Raw genomic sequence first — 17,748 nt, 5'->3', positions numbered from 1 at the left:
AGAAGCCAAAATAATATGGAAATACAGCCGAATATCTTTACATAAACATTGATATTGAAATTACGTAACAGCTACATGTTAAGAAAAATGGGAATACTTTAACTTGAAGCTTTCACCTTACCAATAAGTCTTGAAATCAGCAAATTTATGGTATCCAACTCTGGCGTTGAATCAACCAAAAGTATAGAAAATTAAGAAAGATTCCAAAAGAAGGTACTGCGAGTTACAGTTAATGCTTCATAATATATTCATTCACATTCATATAGGTCATATAGAAACTGTGGATATCGTTATCAAGGACTATGCTCAAAGCCATGAACAGAGGCTCCATCAGTACATTAACGTTGAGGGTCTCCAACCCCTAGATGATGAGGTATTAGTCAGAAGATTAAGGGGAATCAAACCATTTGATGTAGTTCAGTGAATTTATTAGTAAAACTCAATACCTCAGTCATTCGAAACAGTGACATAATTTACTAGATTGCTATAATAAATTCTATTACTAGTCAATAGTAAAAAAACTTACTGCTTCCATCCCTTTTTTATCAACTTCCATTTTCGATGAGTTATTTAATAATACATTGAAAATTATGCGTTATAAAATTCTATTCTATTGAACAAAACCATCGATAAAGAGGTTACTAACACTATTAATTAATGGTCGCTAGGTTTAGATAACAATTTTCAAAGGTTTGTTTAACACAATGGATCATATCTAGATTGTTCATACACTATTCCAAAATATAATGAATATATTGATATTCATGCCCGCATACCTTTAAAATATGTCTAAAGCAGATACGCTATATAGGTAACATTGATATGATTATTATAATATATTTGCTCTTATCAATATATGTATGATAAAGCTGGTTAAATTTTTGAAAGTTTATGTATCAAGATATATTTTTTAATATTTAAATTTCTTTTTTAGAAGCTCAACATGGTTGAAATATACACGCATCAATATTGGTAAGTGTTAATATACTCTAATATTAATTTATATAAGATTCCATCTACATTGAGATCATACAAAATGACATAGTTTAGAGTTAAAACTATATATTTTACATGTTTTAGCATGTTGTTACAAACATTTATTTTCATAGTTGTAAATAAATCGATGTGAACAGAAATGTTGCATTGTAATACATATTTCTGCAAAATAGTATTGATAATCACATGTGGATTGATTAATGAGGATGTCCTTGTTTCTTATATGAGTTCTACAAATATTTTATAATTGTTCCATGCAGGTGCTGTAGATGTCGGCACTTGAACATAGCTTTTTTAACAAAAGAATTTTCTATATTGCAATGTAATTCTGACTTAAAGTTTCCTATTCTCCACTACCAGCATATCCCCGCCATCTCTTGGATTGTTCGGGTACTATGTCTTGAAAAATATGATGAAAATATTCATTGATAAAAAATCGAAAATCGATTCCTATATACTATTAATGATTTGTTAATCATGATAGATTTCTATTCAAGTATATAGTATTCTGTATCGTCGTGCGGTGACTTATCGCGGTTACCAGTAGGGGGCTCTGACTGTCTAAATTAAAATGTACACAAATATTCTTACCTATACTGAATAGATGGCGCTTGATGAAATAAAAATATTTTTTTAATTTATATGACAAATTACTATATTTTTGAGGTACTAAACTGAAATAATGTTAGAAGAGACATATATGTAATAAATAAATTGAACAAATTGAAACATACATGTCCAATGATTGTATATGAATTTATCTTATTAGTTATTAAATTAAGTTGCGTTGTAATCGTATATTATGTTATTATGAAAATAATTTTCTTCGGCAATTAGACCTTTAATTTATAATGTTCCCCTTACATTTTTTAAATAATAGTTGTGAAATTTATTCATACTGGTTATGTTTTTTAAGAAAGGACTAATTAATCTAATATTTTCTTTTAGTTAATGCACTTTGCATTCAGAAAGCTGTTTTAGAGAATATGAAATTTGTTAAATATTTCTACACATATTTGATTTATTATTTGATACGTTTTTAATAGAGCTTTTGATACCATAAATATTTTTTCATTTATAAGTGATACAGTCAGTCAAGCGTTTTTATAAATTTTAATGCCTTTTTCGTAGAACGATTTGCTTTTACTTCAAAGTTAGGCAATTAATTCTTGATTTAAACTAAACCTATTGAGATCTGCAAGATTTGAGATGTCTCTGAAGGCCACGTTTTGATTATACGCCTGGTAGCAAAGCAATTCAAAGCGTATTTCGCTCAATTTGACGATCGTTTTCATCGAATTGTGACGTGGTGCGTTGTCAAATGATGTTTCACTAAATCACTGTAACTTTTAGACTTTATGAAATTTTGGTAAATGTTAAATGGTTAGACTTGCTAGGTTAGTTTCAGGAAGGTTATGGGGTGGCGTCAACTATATATCGGGCTGGAATGTATTGAGTGAGTGTGTTAATGATGATCAAGTACTTATCTGATAAGTAAGTAGCGACCTATGGGTGATGCCATTCGATAGGTTTAATCACTTATCTATTTATTGATATGAATTGATATGAAAATAGACCGAGCTAAGCTAATAGGTCTTAAGTGGTCTCAGTTTGGCTCTTGTGCAATTCAATTATCATTATTGTTGATTTAAAGAGCGAACTTAAAGTGACACTATGACCATCAGTCCATCAAAAAATCCTCAAAAACTATTTTTGTGATTTTTTTATATATGTGAATATCAGGGAAGAAGCGATATTGTCGTTGATAGATAAAGCTCGTGGCTGTCGTTTTCGGAGCTCAGCGTTGATAAGAATGCAGCTCTGGCATATTTTTACAACATAATTTATCAGTTAGCTCTTGCTGAAATACTTAGTGCTACGCTGATAGAAGTAATCTACAGCGGGATTAAGTTGATTAATTTTATGATATTTAACTTATAATATATATATATATATATAACTATATATATTACTTATATTAACTTATATATATTCCTGGTTGAAGTAAAACGAGTAACAAGCTTTTCGGGGAGTTATTTTTCAAAAGAAATATTGAATATATAAAGAAATCTGAAGGATATATAATATTGTTCGTAATATTTCTGTCCGATCTTAGCAACGAAATGGTTTCAAGACACCAAGACTTTATATAGATGGGGAAGCTGTTTTAATGCCTGTTTGTGCGGTGGAATGGACTGATGAGGTTGTGAAAATATTTCAAAATTTTCACATACGCTACAAGATATTTATGTGCAAATTTATAAAACTACACCCAATGAGTGTTTTAGTTAGCTCCACATTTGTATGCTTGTCTTCTATGATAAAAAGGGGTTTATAGAAAGTTTATAGAATATCTTTGTATCCCCGCTGAATTGAATGAAAAAATTTAGAGTTTAGCATGAAGAGCAACACGTTTCACCAGGGTAATATCTTGGGACCACTCCTATATTTGCTCTATACTGCTGATACCCCAACAACAAAGGAAATAGTACTTGGAACATTTGCCGATGACACAGTTATCTTGGCGAAAGACGTATCTCTGTCTAAGGCTGTAGAAAAACTACATGTAGCGGGCAACAAAATCTACAAATGGACTAGGGTCTGGAAAATGCAGCCTAATAGCTCCAAATCAATATGTTAATTTTGCGATGCGGTGAAATGACAAAAAAGTAAATATATCACTTGACGGATGCGCGATTCCTCAAGCAGAATCAACCAAATACTTCGGAATATATCTCGATGGTAGGTTAAATTGGAATCATTATGATAGAAAACATACAGAGTGTTTATTGATTTAACGCGATTGGTTTATCGGTCAATAATAAAGCCAATTTGGACCTATGGGGTGCAAATATGGGGTTGTACTAAGGCATCAAACCAACTAGTGACCAAACGCACCCAAAACAAAGTTCCATGATTAATTTCCAATGCTTGTCGCTACGTAACCAACGAAGAGCTGTAAGATGACCTCGAAATCAAATGGATATACCAAGTGACCCAAGATTTCGCCTTAAAACATGAAGTAAGGTTGCTAAGTTACAGCAACGTGGTAGCAATACAGCTACTGGACAACACGCAAGAAATCAGAAGATTGAAGTGAATCGGACCATACGAACTTGTTTAGTGTGTAAGTGTATATTTAACTCTAGCTTAAGTATATTAGTTTTATTTTAATTTGGGATATACATACTGATTAATCCCGTATTGGCCTTGCTTGTATATTACTGCAAGTACAACAGAATAGTAGTAATAAATTAATTGCAAATTAAGGTTGTACTAAGCGTATCTAAAGTAAGATGTAATTAATAAAAAATAATTGTGTGTTTGTGGTGCTTGCATATTTTCTCATAATTCTGTTTTCGCTTGAAGGGGGAATTTATTGAGAAAAATTGATACAATGTATAAATTTATAGCATGATGATATGGTGACAAAAGAACGATTGTTGTTACACCAGCCAAACTATGCTGAACTGAGCTGATTTGAACTGGTATTAATTGGAGAGCTCTATATCTGATAAGTGTATAGGGTGCGGCAGAACTTTCTGTTGTGGTCCTCCATCGGATTCCTTATCACTCCTACAAAATCATTTGTAATCCACTTCTGTCGGAAGCGTAGTTGTAGCCGCATCCACTCCCTATCTCTTAATAACACTCCAATATTAACTGTTAACTGTATATGGTCATTAGGAGTCATTCTGTATAGCAGGCTGTACTGGAAGCATCACATCAACGATCTTAAAATTCGCTCGGTGATCGTCGCACGGATATAGACCATAACACCATAATTAAAATATATTCCTTTATAATCGTTCTCAAGCTAGACTGTGGCTTCATCCTGTTCGCCGCTGCAGCTCCAGCATACCTCCAATCCCTCGATGATATAGAAAATATTTAACGAATATCGCTGGGTGCCATCTGATCCTCCCCCGTAATTAGCTTGTGTTGTCACATCAGCCCGTCCTTATCCCAGCCGTATCCTACATTATAATAGAATCTTATAATGGCTTATCCTTACCGATTCCCGAATTTCCCTCGCATATTTCTTGGAACAGACATTCAATTATCCCCTGGTCACCGACTTCTTGTCGTCACTCTTTAGGGAATGGCTGCAAAATAACTTCAATATGGACCCCTTTTCATATTGGTATATCGGAAATTGATCGCACAGATAGTGCGGCTAAATCGGCAGTCTACTGTCCCCTTCCCATCACAAATATATGTATACATACTGAACTTATCCCATTTGTTTCGTATTTCACCAAGAACGAGATATAGTGAAGTTGGACCTGGGAACCCAGGCCAAACCTCTCATTTTTCATTTTTCTTCTCTCTTCAAGTTCCTTTCATTTATCGTCATGCCGTATTGATGACTTTTAGCCCGCCTGCTCACTGTGAACTTTGTCATCTTGCCCTTACCTTAGTCTACCACATATTGGGCGACGTCGTACCCAGCTTGGACCTATGACAGACTATTTGGATTTTTGCGAGAGATCGACTATCATTATAGAGTCTTGTCCATGCTGGGATGAGTGTTGTTGACCAAATCACCATTACCAGTTTGCCCTAGGAGTCCCCTTACTTTATTGTAGTTGTGTGTTGACTTGAATTTGGGTCTATTTTTAAATTGTATATACATTTATTAAATACACACCATTTATATTTTGAGTTACCCCTGTTTGTCTTTAATTGATAATATACCTAGATATATATACAATAATACCGTACTGTTTCGTAGCAACAAAAAAGAGACATTCTTATTTTATCGTTGTAGTAGTATTTTTGCCATAATATGGCTTTTAATTTGTCCAAATGGCGTTGGGAGTTATCTACAGAAATACTTTTGTTCGGCTTTAGCATCTCGAAATATACTGTAGATGTTTGATTACACCATATGCACAGCAAGGCTTTATGGCTATATATGATATATTCCGTTCCAGTATCGATATGTATGGTTCTCCTAGTTCCCTAGGATCTTTTAATGCTCTATAGTGCATTAGAATCTGAAACAAAATCTTCATTTAACAATTTTTTATAATTTGACTTCATTCAAACGACAAGTCTTTCTATAAAGCTGAAATAACTAGCATGTCTCCAAGGATATTATAGGTAATATCGTCATTATATATCAAGATTGACATCACATGTTGTCTTCCGTATATTAAATATTTTTAAGCTTTTGAGCTTCGTCGTTTTTATTGTTTTAAGACGCTCGGAATTGTTTAGCTTAAAAATTAGCTTCCTCTGTGGTTCCAGGCAACGCATGGCCTCTTTAATAGCTCGATGCTTTCTATCTAAGTACATTTTATAAATGCGATATTATATTCTTCTGAACAATGGAGGAAAGCAAAAACTGCATGCGATGCTGAGATTTCAAGAGATTGCAGAAAATATGTCATCCGAATGTAACGTAGAAAAGACAAAGCATGCACGCGACAGCCAAACAATTATATAAGAAACTTCCCGGACGTCGACGTGGTCGTCGATCTGCGCTCGTAATAACTTCCGACAATGTTATCTTTGCAGGCATTGTAATCAATTTTTTTTGTACAGTTCAGGAAGTCATGCAGTAAAATAACTTCTCTGGCGTTTAAGAAATTACTGAACATAAGTAGCGTTGGTAACTATCGACTGAAAGCAGTTGAAACTGTCGATAGTTCCAAAAGAGTCGAACTAGTTGATAGCCAAAAAAAAAATACTGAAAATAATAGTTACTATTTAATTACTATTTTAGAAAAGGAAGTTTGTCGGAATCGGAGATAATTGTTTGATTTTTTGTGCTGTCTAGATCAGTTCATTGCGGTGTGATTTTAATCACAAATTTTAAAATGAAATAATAACCATTTAACCATTGCATCGTTTTTAAATACAATAATAACTGTATTTATTGTTACACCGGAATATTTTAAGGTTGCTATTCGTTGAAACTTCAATGAAAGAATTTTTAACATGTAAAAGGATTGAATAAGCATCTGGAGACTTAGAAAATCTATAAAGTTATTTAGTTGCCAAGATAACATAAATGAAATCATAATAATTTTAATACTAATAAGTCAAAATATTGTCCTTTTTACCTTATTATATTAAAGAATAACCTAGAGTTATTCTAGAGTTCAAAAATGCTGCTGTATGTATTAATGTTCAGTATATTGTTATTTATATTCGTACTACAAACAAAACCTTATATATTTCATATAAATCGTGTAAGCATAAATTCATTAATTCACGTCAATTCCACTATCAGAATCATCAAATTGTTAATTTTTAATCTATCAAACACTTGTTCACTATTCCACCATTTGCGAAATTCTAATTCTATCTGATGGAATTTATCCAAACCGAAGGTGTTATTGTAGACAATGTTTTAAATTTATTTTTTAAGCTTGTTTCTAAGAACATAAAATGTTTAAAGTTATAAATTGCGGCAGGCAATACATTAAACATCTTTATGAGGTATGTACTTCTTGGATACACTATAGTTATTTTGATGTTAAGGGAAATATTTTAAAATGAAATTTTAACGGCTCGCAGCGGACTTGTTTTTTACAAGAACGAACAGATGGCATTTAGTACACATTAACATTAAGGTCTTTATAGAACCCATTGTACTAATAGCAGATTTTAAGGATATATACCTCCATTATTATAGGACCCCCATTCCTTTAGATGGGCTATTTGTTCAGAGGGAATGAAGGCGTTGTAGTTTTTCGAGGGAACCGGTAAGATGTGATTCAACATAATCTCTTGAACAAATTGAAATTTATTTGGGTAGAATATTTAGTGCGGCTTTAATTTATAGTGGGTTGCGGAAAACGTAATTTTAGTTTTTCAATGCCAATTTGTTTATTTAAAATTGTTTTGGTACTTCTCAGTGTTTGAAGCCGCATCTATACTATTAAGATGGTTTTGCATAGTTTGGTTTTACCAAAAGGCATTGCATATTGGCCAATAAAACTATAGAATATAGCATAGAGTATAGTAGGGCTTATAAAGAGAGCTTTGTAAAATAGTGCCTTGTCGTATGGAAAAACACAAGAACTACCTTCGCACAAACCTTGTTTTTTTCAACGATAGCATTTATTCTATTACATACCATTTGACGTTACATCAAGGAATAACAAGTAATAGGGAGATGATTCAAAAAGAGGTCTCTGGAGGATTTTTTTTTGGTTTTTGCAAATTTCCATTATAAGAATCTATAAAAGCGATATTAAAACTCATAAAAATACTAAATGTACCCTATTTCCTGTTGTCCATCATTTTTCCATCCATCTGGATCATTGATGCCGAAGGGGAATTCTCTAATGTTGCCCATGAAGTAAAATCTGTATTTTGATTATGACTAAAAACAAAGTTAGTGACATATTAGATTTAAACACACAAAAGCGGTAGTCAAATTAGTGACATTTTAATTAATTATTAAGTGATTTTTTAATGGTCAGTCTTAAATAATAATATTAAAATCAGAACAGTATAATTTTGGAATTCCATAAGCAATTAATTTCGATTTTCACTTGATAATTTTACAGTTTTAATTATGAATGGAAGTAGGAAAAATAAACATCATATAATCAACAGTAGGAAATCCATTAGTACTTTATTGAAACAGGAAAATCGATAATATAACGTAGGTTTGGTGCATTTTATTTAATTGTGTGAACTAGCGCTCTGTAAAAGCCCACCAATTGTTTTCATAGCTATCCAAATAATAGACTCACTGTCCTATTTTTGTTATAGAAGCTTTCTTTTGTTTCATTTCTAATGACTGGAATTTCGCCCGACTTTATCAATATATTCAATGGGGAACAATTCCAATGCAAATTTGTACAAGTCCGGCGGATACTTAAGTAATTGGGTGGATTGTTTATTTGGTTGTCATTGAAATAATACCCCTTAGTTGGCTCTCTATTTGGAATGTGAACTATCGAATCGATATTACAATACTCTTGCAATTAAGAGTGCTTCTAAAATTAGTGTATAGTTCAATATCCTGTTCATATTCTCTAAAAATTGAATATTTTTACGCGAGCAGAGAAGAATATTTGTAAAGTCAGACGCATTTTGATAGTAGAAAGATTCAACCGCATTTTTTCCATACCATAATAGTTCCATAGGTTCTTACACATAAAAGTACAAGGAACTAATAGGATAAGTTAATAAGATGTAGTATAATTGATTTGTTGGACGCATGCGCATTAGGATAATATACATATGATTATGTTTATTATTTGCCATTTATATGGTTCTACCGGCCTATATATTTATTACCGATAATCTCAAATGTTTTTGAGATAGTGTATATAAAGAGGCTAAATTATAAAATAGAAAAAAGATTACTCCAGAAAACCAATTGGGTTTCGCAATAATCCTGAAATAATAGAGCAGGTGCATAGACTTGTAAACGAAATTAAGGGCATAAGGGATTGCAGGTTAAGTTAAAGAAACTTCTTCGTCATCCGGATTATGAGAATATAGGATTACGAGCATTATTCCGAAAACAAGGCGATTAAGATACCGAATTATATTCATTATATTCAGGAGTTTTGCAGGGAATGTACTGCGTCCAACATCCAGATCTACTTACAACAAAAATAACCACTGTGACAACATACGCAGACGACATGGCAGCGTGGCCTCGCATGAAGATTCAGTCAATGCATCAATCAACCTATAAATACACTTAAATCAAATACAAATGTGGCTGAAAACATAGCGTATTAAAGCCAACGAAACCAAATCCACTTATATAACTTTTACGCTCCGTAGAAGACGTCTGCCAGTCTATGTCAATAATTGTCAACTCCCGCAAGCAAAGGATGCCAAATATCTTGGTATGCTAGATCGACGCCTAACTTGGAAGAAGCTAAGATCGCTAGCAGGTCTAATATATCCATCATAGAACGCTTCCAAAATAAAATGTTGCGTGCCATTGTATATGCTTCGTACTATGTTTCAAATGAAGTGATCCAACGCGATATTTCTTTAGAACCAATAACGAGTGTAATTCAACGTATTTAGTTGTAAAGCTTTAGAATAAGACTAATTAATCAATATAATATATTATAGACGAAATCACTTAATTAAGAGATTTTGTACATGCTATAATATATATAATGACGAGTGTTATTCAACGTGTTTGTTTGAAGTACTTTGAAAGAATGTCAGTGAATTCTAATATACTCGCTAATCAGCTAAATATGCGAAGTAACAATGAAGGGCATAGACTAAAACGTCTAACACCATTCGGTTGTGAAAATTTTATAAAATTCAGGAAAGAAAAACATATATGATTATATAGAATTGAATATAAATATTATAAGTATCTGTATATTATTGTATATTAGTATATTATGTGTTACTGGAAAAATTTTCATTCGATAATGTGACTAAAACTGAACTAAAAATAAATATCACAATATATTCGAAATGTGTGAGATCAACAAAATTACCAAGTAATTTTCAAATCTCATGTGAACGATAGATAAAGTTAAATGTAACTATAGGCTATCCAACAAAATATTACTTTAAAATAACGGTCTATACCGTTGTAGGCAATATTGTAAATGTTTTTTGGGTATATAAAGTACATATATATTTTCAAATTAATTGATAAGTTAATTGATATGTTAACATTAGTGTTGTAGTACCTCACTACACTACACTACGCAATATTAAATGATTTGGATATTTTCACTCAGCGTCGTTTTCTAGTGTTATCCAAGAGCTTATTTCGATATTGACATGAGAATGGAGTCTGTCCTCATGTACTTTCAAAATTTTCTTGGTTTCCTGAGTGAGAATCGATATCTAAAAGTTTCGGTGTAAGTAATCAGTCCTGTAATATATGGGTGCACAACAATACTTATCAGGACTTTGTTCTGGAAAACTTGTATTGTACTTATATAAATTTTCACGGAAATTTCCTATGATTGAATTCGGTGTGTCTATATAAGTTTTAATATTTGCTTGCATAATAGCAATTAATTATTTATAGTATTATATATATTAATTTATATTAAATTCTAATCTAGTATCAAATTAGATAATTATGAAGTTTTACATCAAGATTCATTTCGAGATATTTGTTGTTGCTATATGTTTACCTAATATAACAAATAATGACTTATTGAAAAAATATTGATTAAGTATTACTAAAGATATGCGAATTTGAAGCAATTTATTAGGAAAAACAGATAATATTTTTTCTCAATTTTGTATATATCATATGCTCCAAAACATTGCGTTATTGGCATTCACGATTTCTAGTCAGAATAGTGTAGTTGAAATCAAGTGCCCTATATTTGCTAAGACAGTTTAAGATTGCACGGATGGAAAATTTAATGAAACATTTTATTATAATAATTTAGTCATAATATTCATTTTACATAGTTGATAGTATAATACAAAAAAGTTTAAATTATGTACATCTATTGATTGACGTTGATTTTATTAAACATTTAGCAGTTTTGTGGTATGAAAACGTGTATCCGATGTTTTATCAAATTACCTTGTTGACGTTTAGGTAAATAACATGCAAAAATTGTAATGTTTAAGTTTTGTTTTAGAAAAAAACTTATTCCGTATGATTTGAAAAACTTCTCCGAGTAGAAAGCAAGGAAATGACAAATAACGTTTCTAAAATACATAAAGTTAATGATAAAATTTCAAAGCAAAAAAATTCGCTCTCATTTAAAATATGTTTCACAAGGGTCTTATTCCTCAGGTATAACAATAATTTTGCACCTATATATGTAATTTGTATGTAACATATTTTCTAATAGAACAGAACTTTTCAATAGAAGCGATGTTATTGTTAGAGAATATTCCTAATCATCTTCCAGATCAGAGACCTGGGAAGGAGCGAGAATGGTTCAATTATTATCATGTGTCTGCCACCGAAGGGAACTCCATCAGTACAACGAATGAATCAGAACATAATGAGCCTTACCAAACTGTGCCCCTGAAAGGTTCTACTTTCATTCTGATCTAGGAATCCTCAAAAATAAGTCTGAGGCTTTGGAACAGATTGTAATATGAGGAGCTGTTTTAAATTTACATATGGGTTGGAAAGTTTTGAATCGAGAAACTAATCGAAAATGTAGGAACAATCTCCTTCGTACCACTGGTGAAGATGAAGATGTTCCATTGAGTGTAATTAGACAGTAATTGCTATCGAATCCGGTTATCCTTGATAGTGCGCCCTGGTATCTTATTACACATGGTGAATATCAACATTACTTGTACTCCATTTATGGAGCGAAGATAAGTAAGGGCGAGATATGGCCAGTGGGAATGATGAGGGCTTTACCACTGATGTTAGAAATGCTTTGACAGAGGGGCAAGCTATATCAGTACTTACCCAAGCTTTAAATTGGACCGAAAGAAAATAAATATACACATGTATTTTAGTCTTTCGTAAACTATATGCCCAGGCATTCCAAGACAAAGCTAAACGCCAATTATGGCAGAATAATTTCAGATAATTTTTCTTTCAAATAAAAAAAGTTACCGCTGTTGAAATATTTGGTTATTTTATTGTAAATTTTTGTATACATATTAATAGCGTCTTTTACTGAAACGTTTATTATTTTAATAATTTAAGACGTTTGTTAATGTAAACATTTCAATAATGTGAACTATATTAATCTCTTTTCTACGGTATTTTCGGTCCATTTTCTTTATAATTTGAGGGTTTGGATATACCATTGTAATTTAAAAATTAATTACTTTATATTCTTTTTCTATGAACAGTATTATTAATTCTGCACTTCACAATCAAAATTATATATCAAATGAGAGGTTCTCTCAAAATTCAGCCCATTAGGCGTAGAAGAAAAAAATGCTTCCTTGTCACAGTCAGTCAGAGTTAATGAATGGTCCATTATTTGTTCTGCTAAGGCTAACAACGCGCCCAATTTTTTCAGGACGGAAATTCCCATAAAATAAAATCAAAATTTAATTTCTCTGACTAAATACTAATGGATTCCCTTTTTGGATTAATTGAAATTGGGACCGTAGGTATAACATTAAAGCCATTTATTTCTTTTCTTTGTAATACAATTCCAACAAATTACCTTACTTGGATTAAAAGGCAATTACGTCCTTAATGTATTATAATTAGATTTAAAAAAATATAATATTTATATAAAGAACTCGTCGGAACTTTTTCTGATGATTTTATTTTTTATTTATGGTATTTAATTTTAGACAGTTTTTAATTAATTGGAATTACAGGTTGGGCATACTGAAAAATAATATTCTAGGAAATAATTTAACCCAATTTCCAAATTATTTATAACTTTAACTTTTTATTTAAATATAAAAAGATACATTCAAAAATTATAAGATATCTAAAAAATGGAATTAATTGTTAGAAAATGTTATAAGTTATAATGTGTTAAAGGATTTAGAAATGTACGAGAATAAAAAGTTCTTTTATATAACGAATTCTAAAACAACGAGGGCATGAAACGAATTAAAATAATAGTAGAAGTTTTATCTTTATTATAGTAACGTTGGAAAAATTCACAAATGGCAATGTTCGACTTAGTCGAGGCTAACAAAGCTTGTTTGGCTTTTGTTTGGCCAGAAAAATCAATAGAGAAAATTAATTTTAAGTGCGTTATATTTAATTTTCTGAAGTAATGACCAGATAAAGTGTAAACTGTTTTCTTAACTATCCAAATAACCATTATATTTCAGTAAGTGTAATTATAAAATCAAAAAATACAACCATTAAATTTTAGAGAACAACAAACAGAATAGTAAAGAACTTTTGATAATATTGAAAAATAGGTTATAGAGTAATTTTATGGGATTTTCATTGGGTAACTACATTCGTTTTTCTATTTTTTACTTTAAAAAGGTATTTATTCAGAAAACATGTCATTATTTTTCCATATAACTTTTTCCTATTATTTCATGCAAATCAAGCAATCAACATCTAAAAAATAAGGGTGGGAGCTGGATCAGAAATTATTAGTAGAAGGCTACAAGATTTGCAGCCCATTTAGCGAATATATCTCAACACCATACAGTGGATGACGCTAAATCATTTCTCTGCGTAATTTGACAAAAAATGATAAAAAATCCATTTGTCACTGTTACTGAAGTTCAAAAATAAGTAAACAATAATATAAGCGCAAAAAAGGCTCCTGATTTGGACCATATTACTGAAAACATATTAAAAGAACTTACAAGGAAAGCTCTAAGGTTCCTAAATACCAGTCAATATCACTATTGCCGATGATGTCCAAATTATTTTAAAACCTCTATTTAAAAGGATAAAACCAATCATTGAGGAAAGCGAGATGTATGGACTGTAAGTGTATATTATTTCAAGGACGTTCTTAGTTTTACAAAGTATCAGTAACTCAGTGAACATTAAAATCAGTGATATGGATGAGTACAATAATGTGGCGAAACAACGATGTTGGTTTAACAACGATCAAACTCAGGAGCAGGAACGATCGATGTGCTTTCCAGTGCTTCACACTTCCGCTTAGAGCTGAAGCATTGTATCCTTCACAACTTGCAATTTCTCCTATTATACTGCTGTCGGTAGACATGTACAGCAACAGTTTCATTCAACAGATGTCGATGAACACGGCCTTCCTAGACTAACCCAAAACTTTTTGGGCGCTGGATTGAAACAATAATAATAGTAGTAAACCCACTTAAGTTGTAGAAATTCATGTTTTTTATTTCCTTTGTGAATTTGTTATACCCTCCAGGTGGTTATTTATCATTGACCACAAAATTACCACTTTAAAAAGTTAAACCAAAATCATCAATTCAGATTCGGAAAATGACGGAGCAGCATCATAGTATGTTAGGTTTTTAAGAGTGATTGATTACGGTTTAAGCAGCAGTATTCTTCAAATCAACCAACGAAATTAATGAATGTCGAATATGCAATTTTAGTCGTTCCACCACTAAACTGTTATTTTATGTTAGTCATATGTCAAAACTATCGGATATAAGAGAAGGTTAAGTTATTTTAGATATTTAATTATCATAGAGAGAAAAAACCTAATACCTAACACCAGTTTGGGTTTATTAACAAGCACTCGACAATTGGCCAGGTCCACAGAATAACAGGTGTTATTAAAAATGCCTACGAAAGTAAAAAGTATGCACAGCTATATTCTTAGATTTAGCACAAGCCTTCGATAAGGTTTGGCATGAAGGCCTTGTTTATAAACTACAGAAATGTTACCAAAACAACACACCGAACTATTAAAATCATAAATTACAATGTTTAGAGGCAAACAAGAAGAAGCCTACTCTACATAAAAGAAGCTAAAGCAGGTATACCACAAGGAAGTGTACTGGGACCAATGCTTTATCTACTTTACACTTGTGATATACCAATATATAATTGGACACAAATTTGGAAAATAAAAATGAACGAAAGTAAATCTGTACATATGCAGTTCACCTGTAAACAGACCCTACAAGCACCAATAAAATTAAATAATACAATTATTCCATATAGCAACAACTCTAAATATCTAGATGCAAAACTTCGCTGGAAAGAACATATAAAGAAGAAAAGAAAAGAACTGGATTTGAAATATAGGAAAATATACTGGCTAATTGGAAGAAAATCGAAATTATTAGTACATAATAAACTGCTATTATATATCAAATACTGAAACCTATATGGACATACGTAGTTCAATTATGGGGATGTTCTGCAAAGAGTAACAAAAAAAAAATACAAATTTTTCAGAACAAAATCCAGAGAGGTATTGTGGGCGCACCCAAATACTATAGCACTGATTACCTACATCGAGACCTTCAGATACCCACAGTCAGTCAAGAAATCAAGGGAATTACAAGGGGGCATGAGGAAAGACTCCATTCTCATGAGAATATTGAAATATTGCAGATTTTGGATACCACCTGACCAGGACACACATAGGAGATACATATAATAAAAAATACAGCAGTGACATGTATAAACATTATTTCACCAGACTGAGATAGGGCCGATGCGTCCTCCTAGGTATATACCTAGATTTAAGTTATTACAAAGACAAATTGTAGGTTAGACGGAAACGATTAGTAATAATATAATAATTAAATAAAAAAATAAAACTATTGTTTATATTGTTTTCTTGTTTTTGTTGTTGTTTACTTCCATTTTCACAAATAGATATCGCTGATCATAAATACATGCAAGCAACAAATAGCAATAAGCATCATTGGCAGTACGCCAGACATTATACATGTTGTGAGACTGTAACAATTTATCTCAAAAAATACGTGGATATAAGAATATTATAACGTGTGAAATATTCCTTCTTAAAATGCAAAGCGTCACTTATACTGACCAAACCAGCGAGAAATATCCACCTTTATCCTCATGATTCTTTCATAAACATCAACAAAGGTCCATTATAGAGTCTCGGCTTCTCCTTTGACCGTAAACAAGAATATAAACGATTCATTTTAACATATCCCCTCGGGTATCATTGGCAAAAATCAGAAGTAAATTTGATTTCGCATTCAGCCGATATACTTAATTTAAATATGACGCATTATTTATTATGAATTGGCGATGGATATTGTTTGTTTTTAAATAAATATATTTTAGTTATAGTGGGTATATTTGTTTAGTAACTTGTAAGTTGAATATATAATTTTTTCAATCTTTTATATTTTACTATTATATTGGGCGTTTGGATGTGTTTTTGTATAGGTTCTAATAAATCATTTACATTGCAAGCTAATATTGTTATCGATATGTTAAAAATTTATCAATATATAATTAACGTATTTTTTTCATATTAAATTCGTTGTTGAAAATCCGTATTTTCGGATAGCCTTTGTCTATTATTATATCCCCAAAAAAAAACAAAGTTATGGTATTTTTGTGGAGTTTATATTTAATATGCACTCATTTGAAGACATTAAATTTAGAAAATGTGACAATTTAATTTTTATACGAAAGGCAGATTCATATTAGGTTATCTATAGAAATATGAGGATAAAGAATAGTCGGCGTTACTGGATCAGGACTCTTGCATAAAATGGCTGTAAAATTACAGGCATTTGGAAGTCAATATAATGATAAGAAAGCGACGAAATTTAAAAATTCATGAACGCTGAACATCTTTTTTTACTGTATTGTTATTGGTGATGAAAAAGTGATTATATACTAATCTAATATGAAAACATATATATTAAGATGTCAAATCAATGATCAGTATTTGTCAGTGATATCAGTCAGTGTTAAATTTAATCAAATTGAACAATAAATTTTTTCACTAAAGCCAGAAAACAGCCAATTTTCTATACTTTCAAATAATTTGATAATGCATCATAAAAATAAAATGGGAATCAATATTCCGCCCGTCATATACCTTAGAGATAGCTCTTCTTGACTACCACATAGGTCAATTAACACATAATTCTTATACTGAACTAGGCCTTGGATTATTTGAAAGAATACAGGAAAAATAATAGGTAAATATCTAAGATTAAACTAAAATAAAATATGGAATAAATTAAAATAACATATTAATAAATAAGGATATAAAAAAGAGGTTTTTTTTTCTTTTGAGATAGCAATTATAGACAGTTTAAAGATGGAAAATATTCATACGGATGATATTTTGATAATGAAACATATCGCCAGCAATAAAATAATTTACTAAATTATTGTGTAGAGTTTATGTATAAAATATATTGTTACAGCAGACACAGTTAGAGGTTCGCTGGGTTTCTGGGGCCGATTTATCATGGTTT

General features: G+C 31.2%; 1 protein-coding gene across 2 annotated transcripts in view; it reads left to right on the top strand.

The window, feature by feature from the left end:
- Window positions 1-17,748, top strand: part of LOC143204882 (uncharacterized) — a 259,151-nt gene that overhangs the window by 140,194 nt on the left and 101,209 nt on the right. For both annotated transcript variants that reach the window (XM_076417799.1, XM_076417800.1), the window contains exon 3: window positions 935-972. In XM_076417799.1, the coding sequence (XP_076273914.1) occupies window positions 944-972 (29 nt within the window). In that variant the 5' untranslated portion in view covers window positions 935-943. The remainder of the gene's footprint in view (window positions 1-934; window positions 973-17,748) is intronic.

The sequence above is a fragment of the Rhynchophorus ferrugineus genome, unplaced genomic scaffold (assembly GCF_030347505.1).
Source record: "Rhynchophorus ferrugineus isolate W39M unplaced genomic scaffold, kcgeb_rfMv2 rfM11, whole genome shotgun sequence".
In the NCBI taxonomy this organism is placed as follows: Eukaryota; Metazoa; Arthropoda; class Insecta; order Coleoptera; family Curculionidae; genus Rhynchophorus; species Rhynchophorus ferrugineus.
Note: the sequence above shows the minus strand (reverse complement) of the source record. Positions and strands in the feature narration are given on the sequence as shown.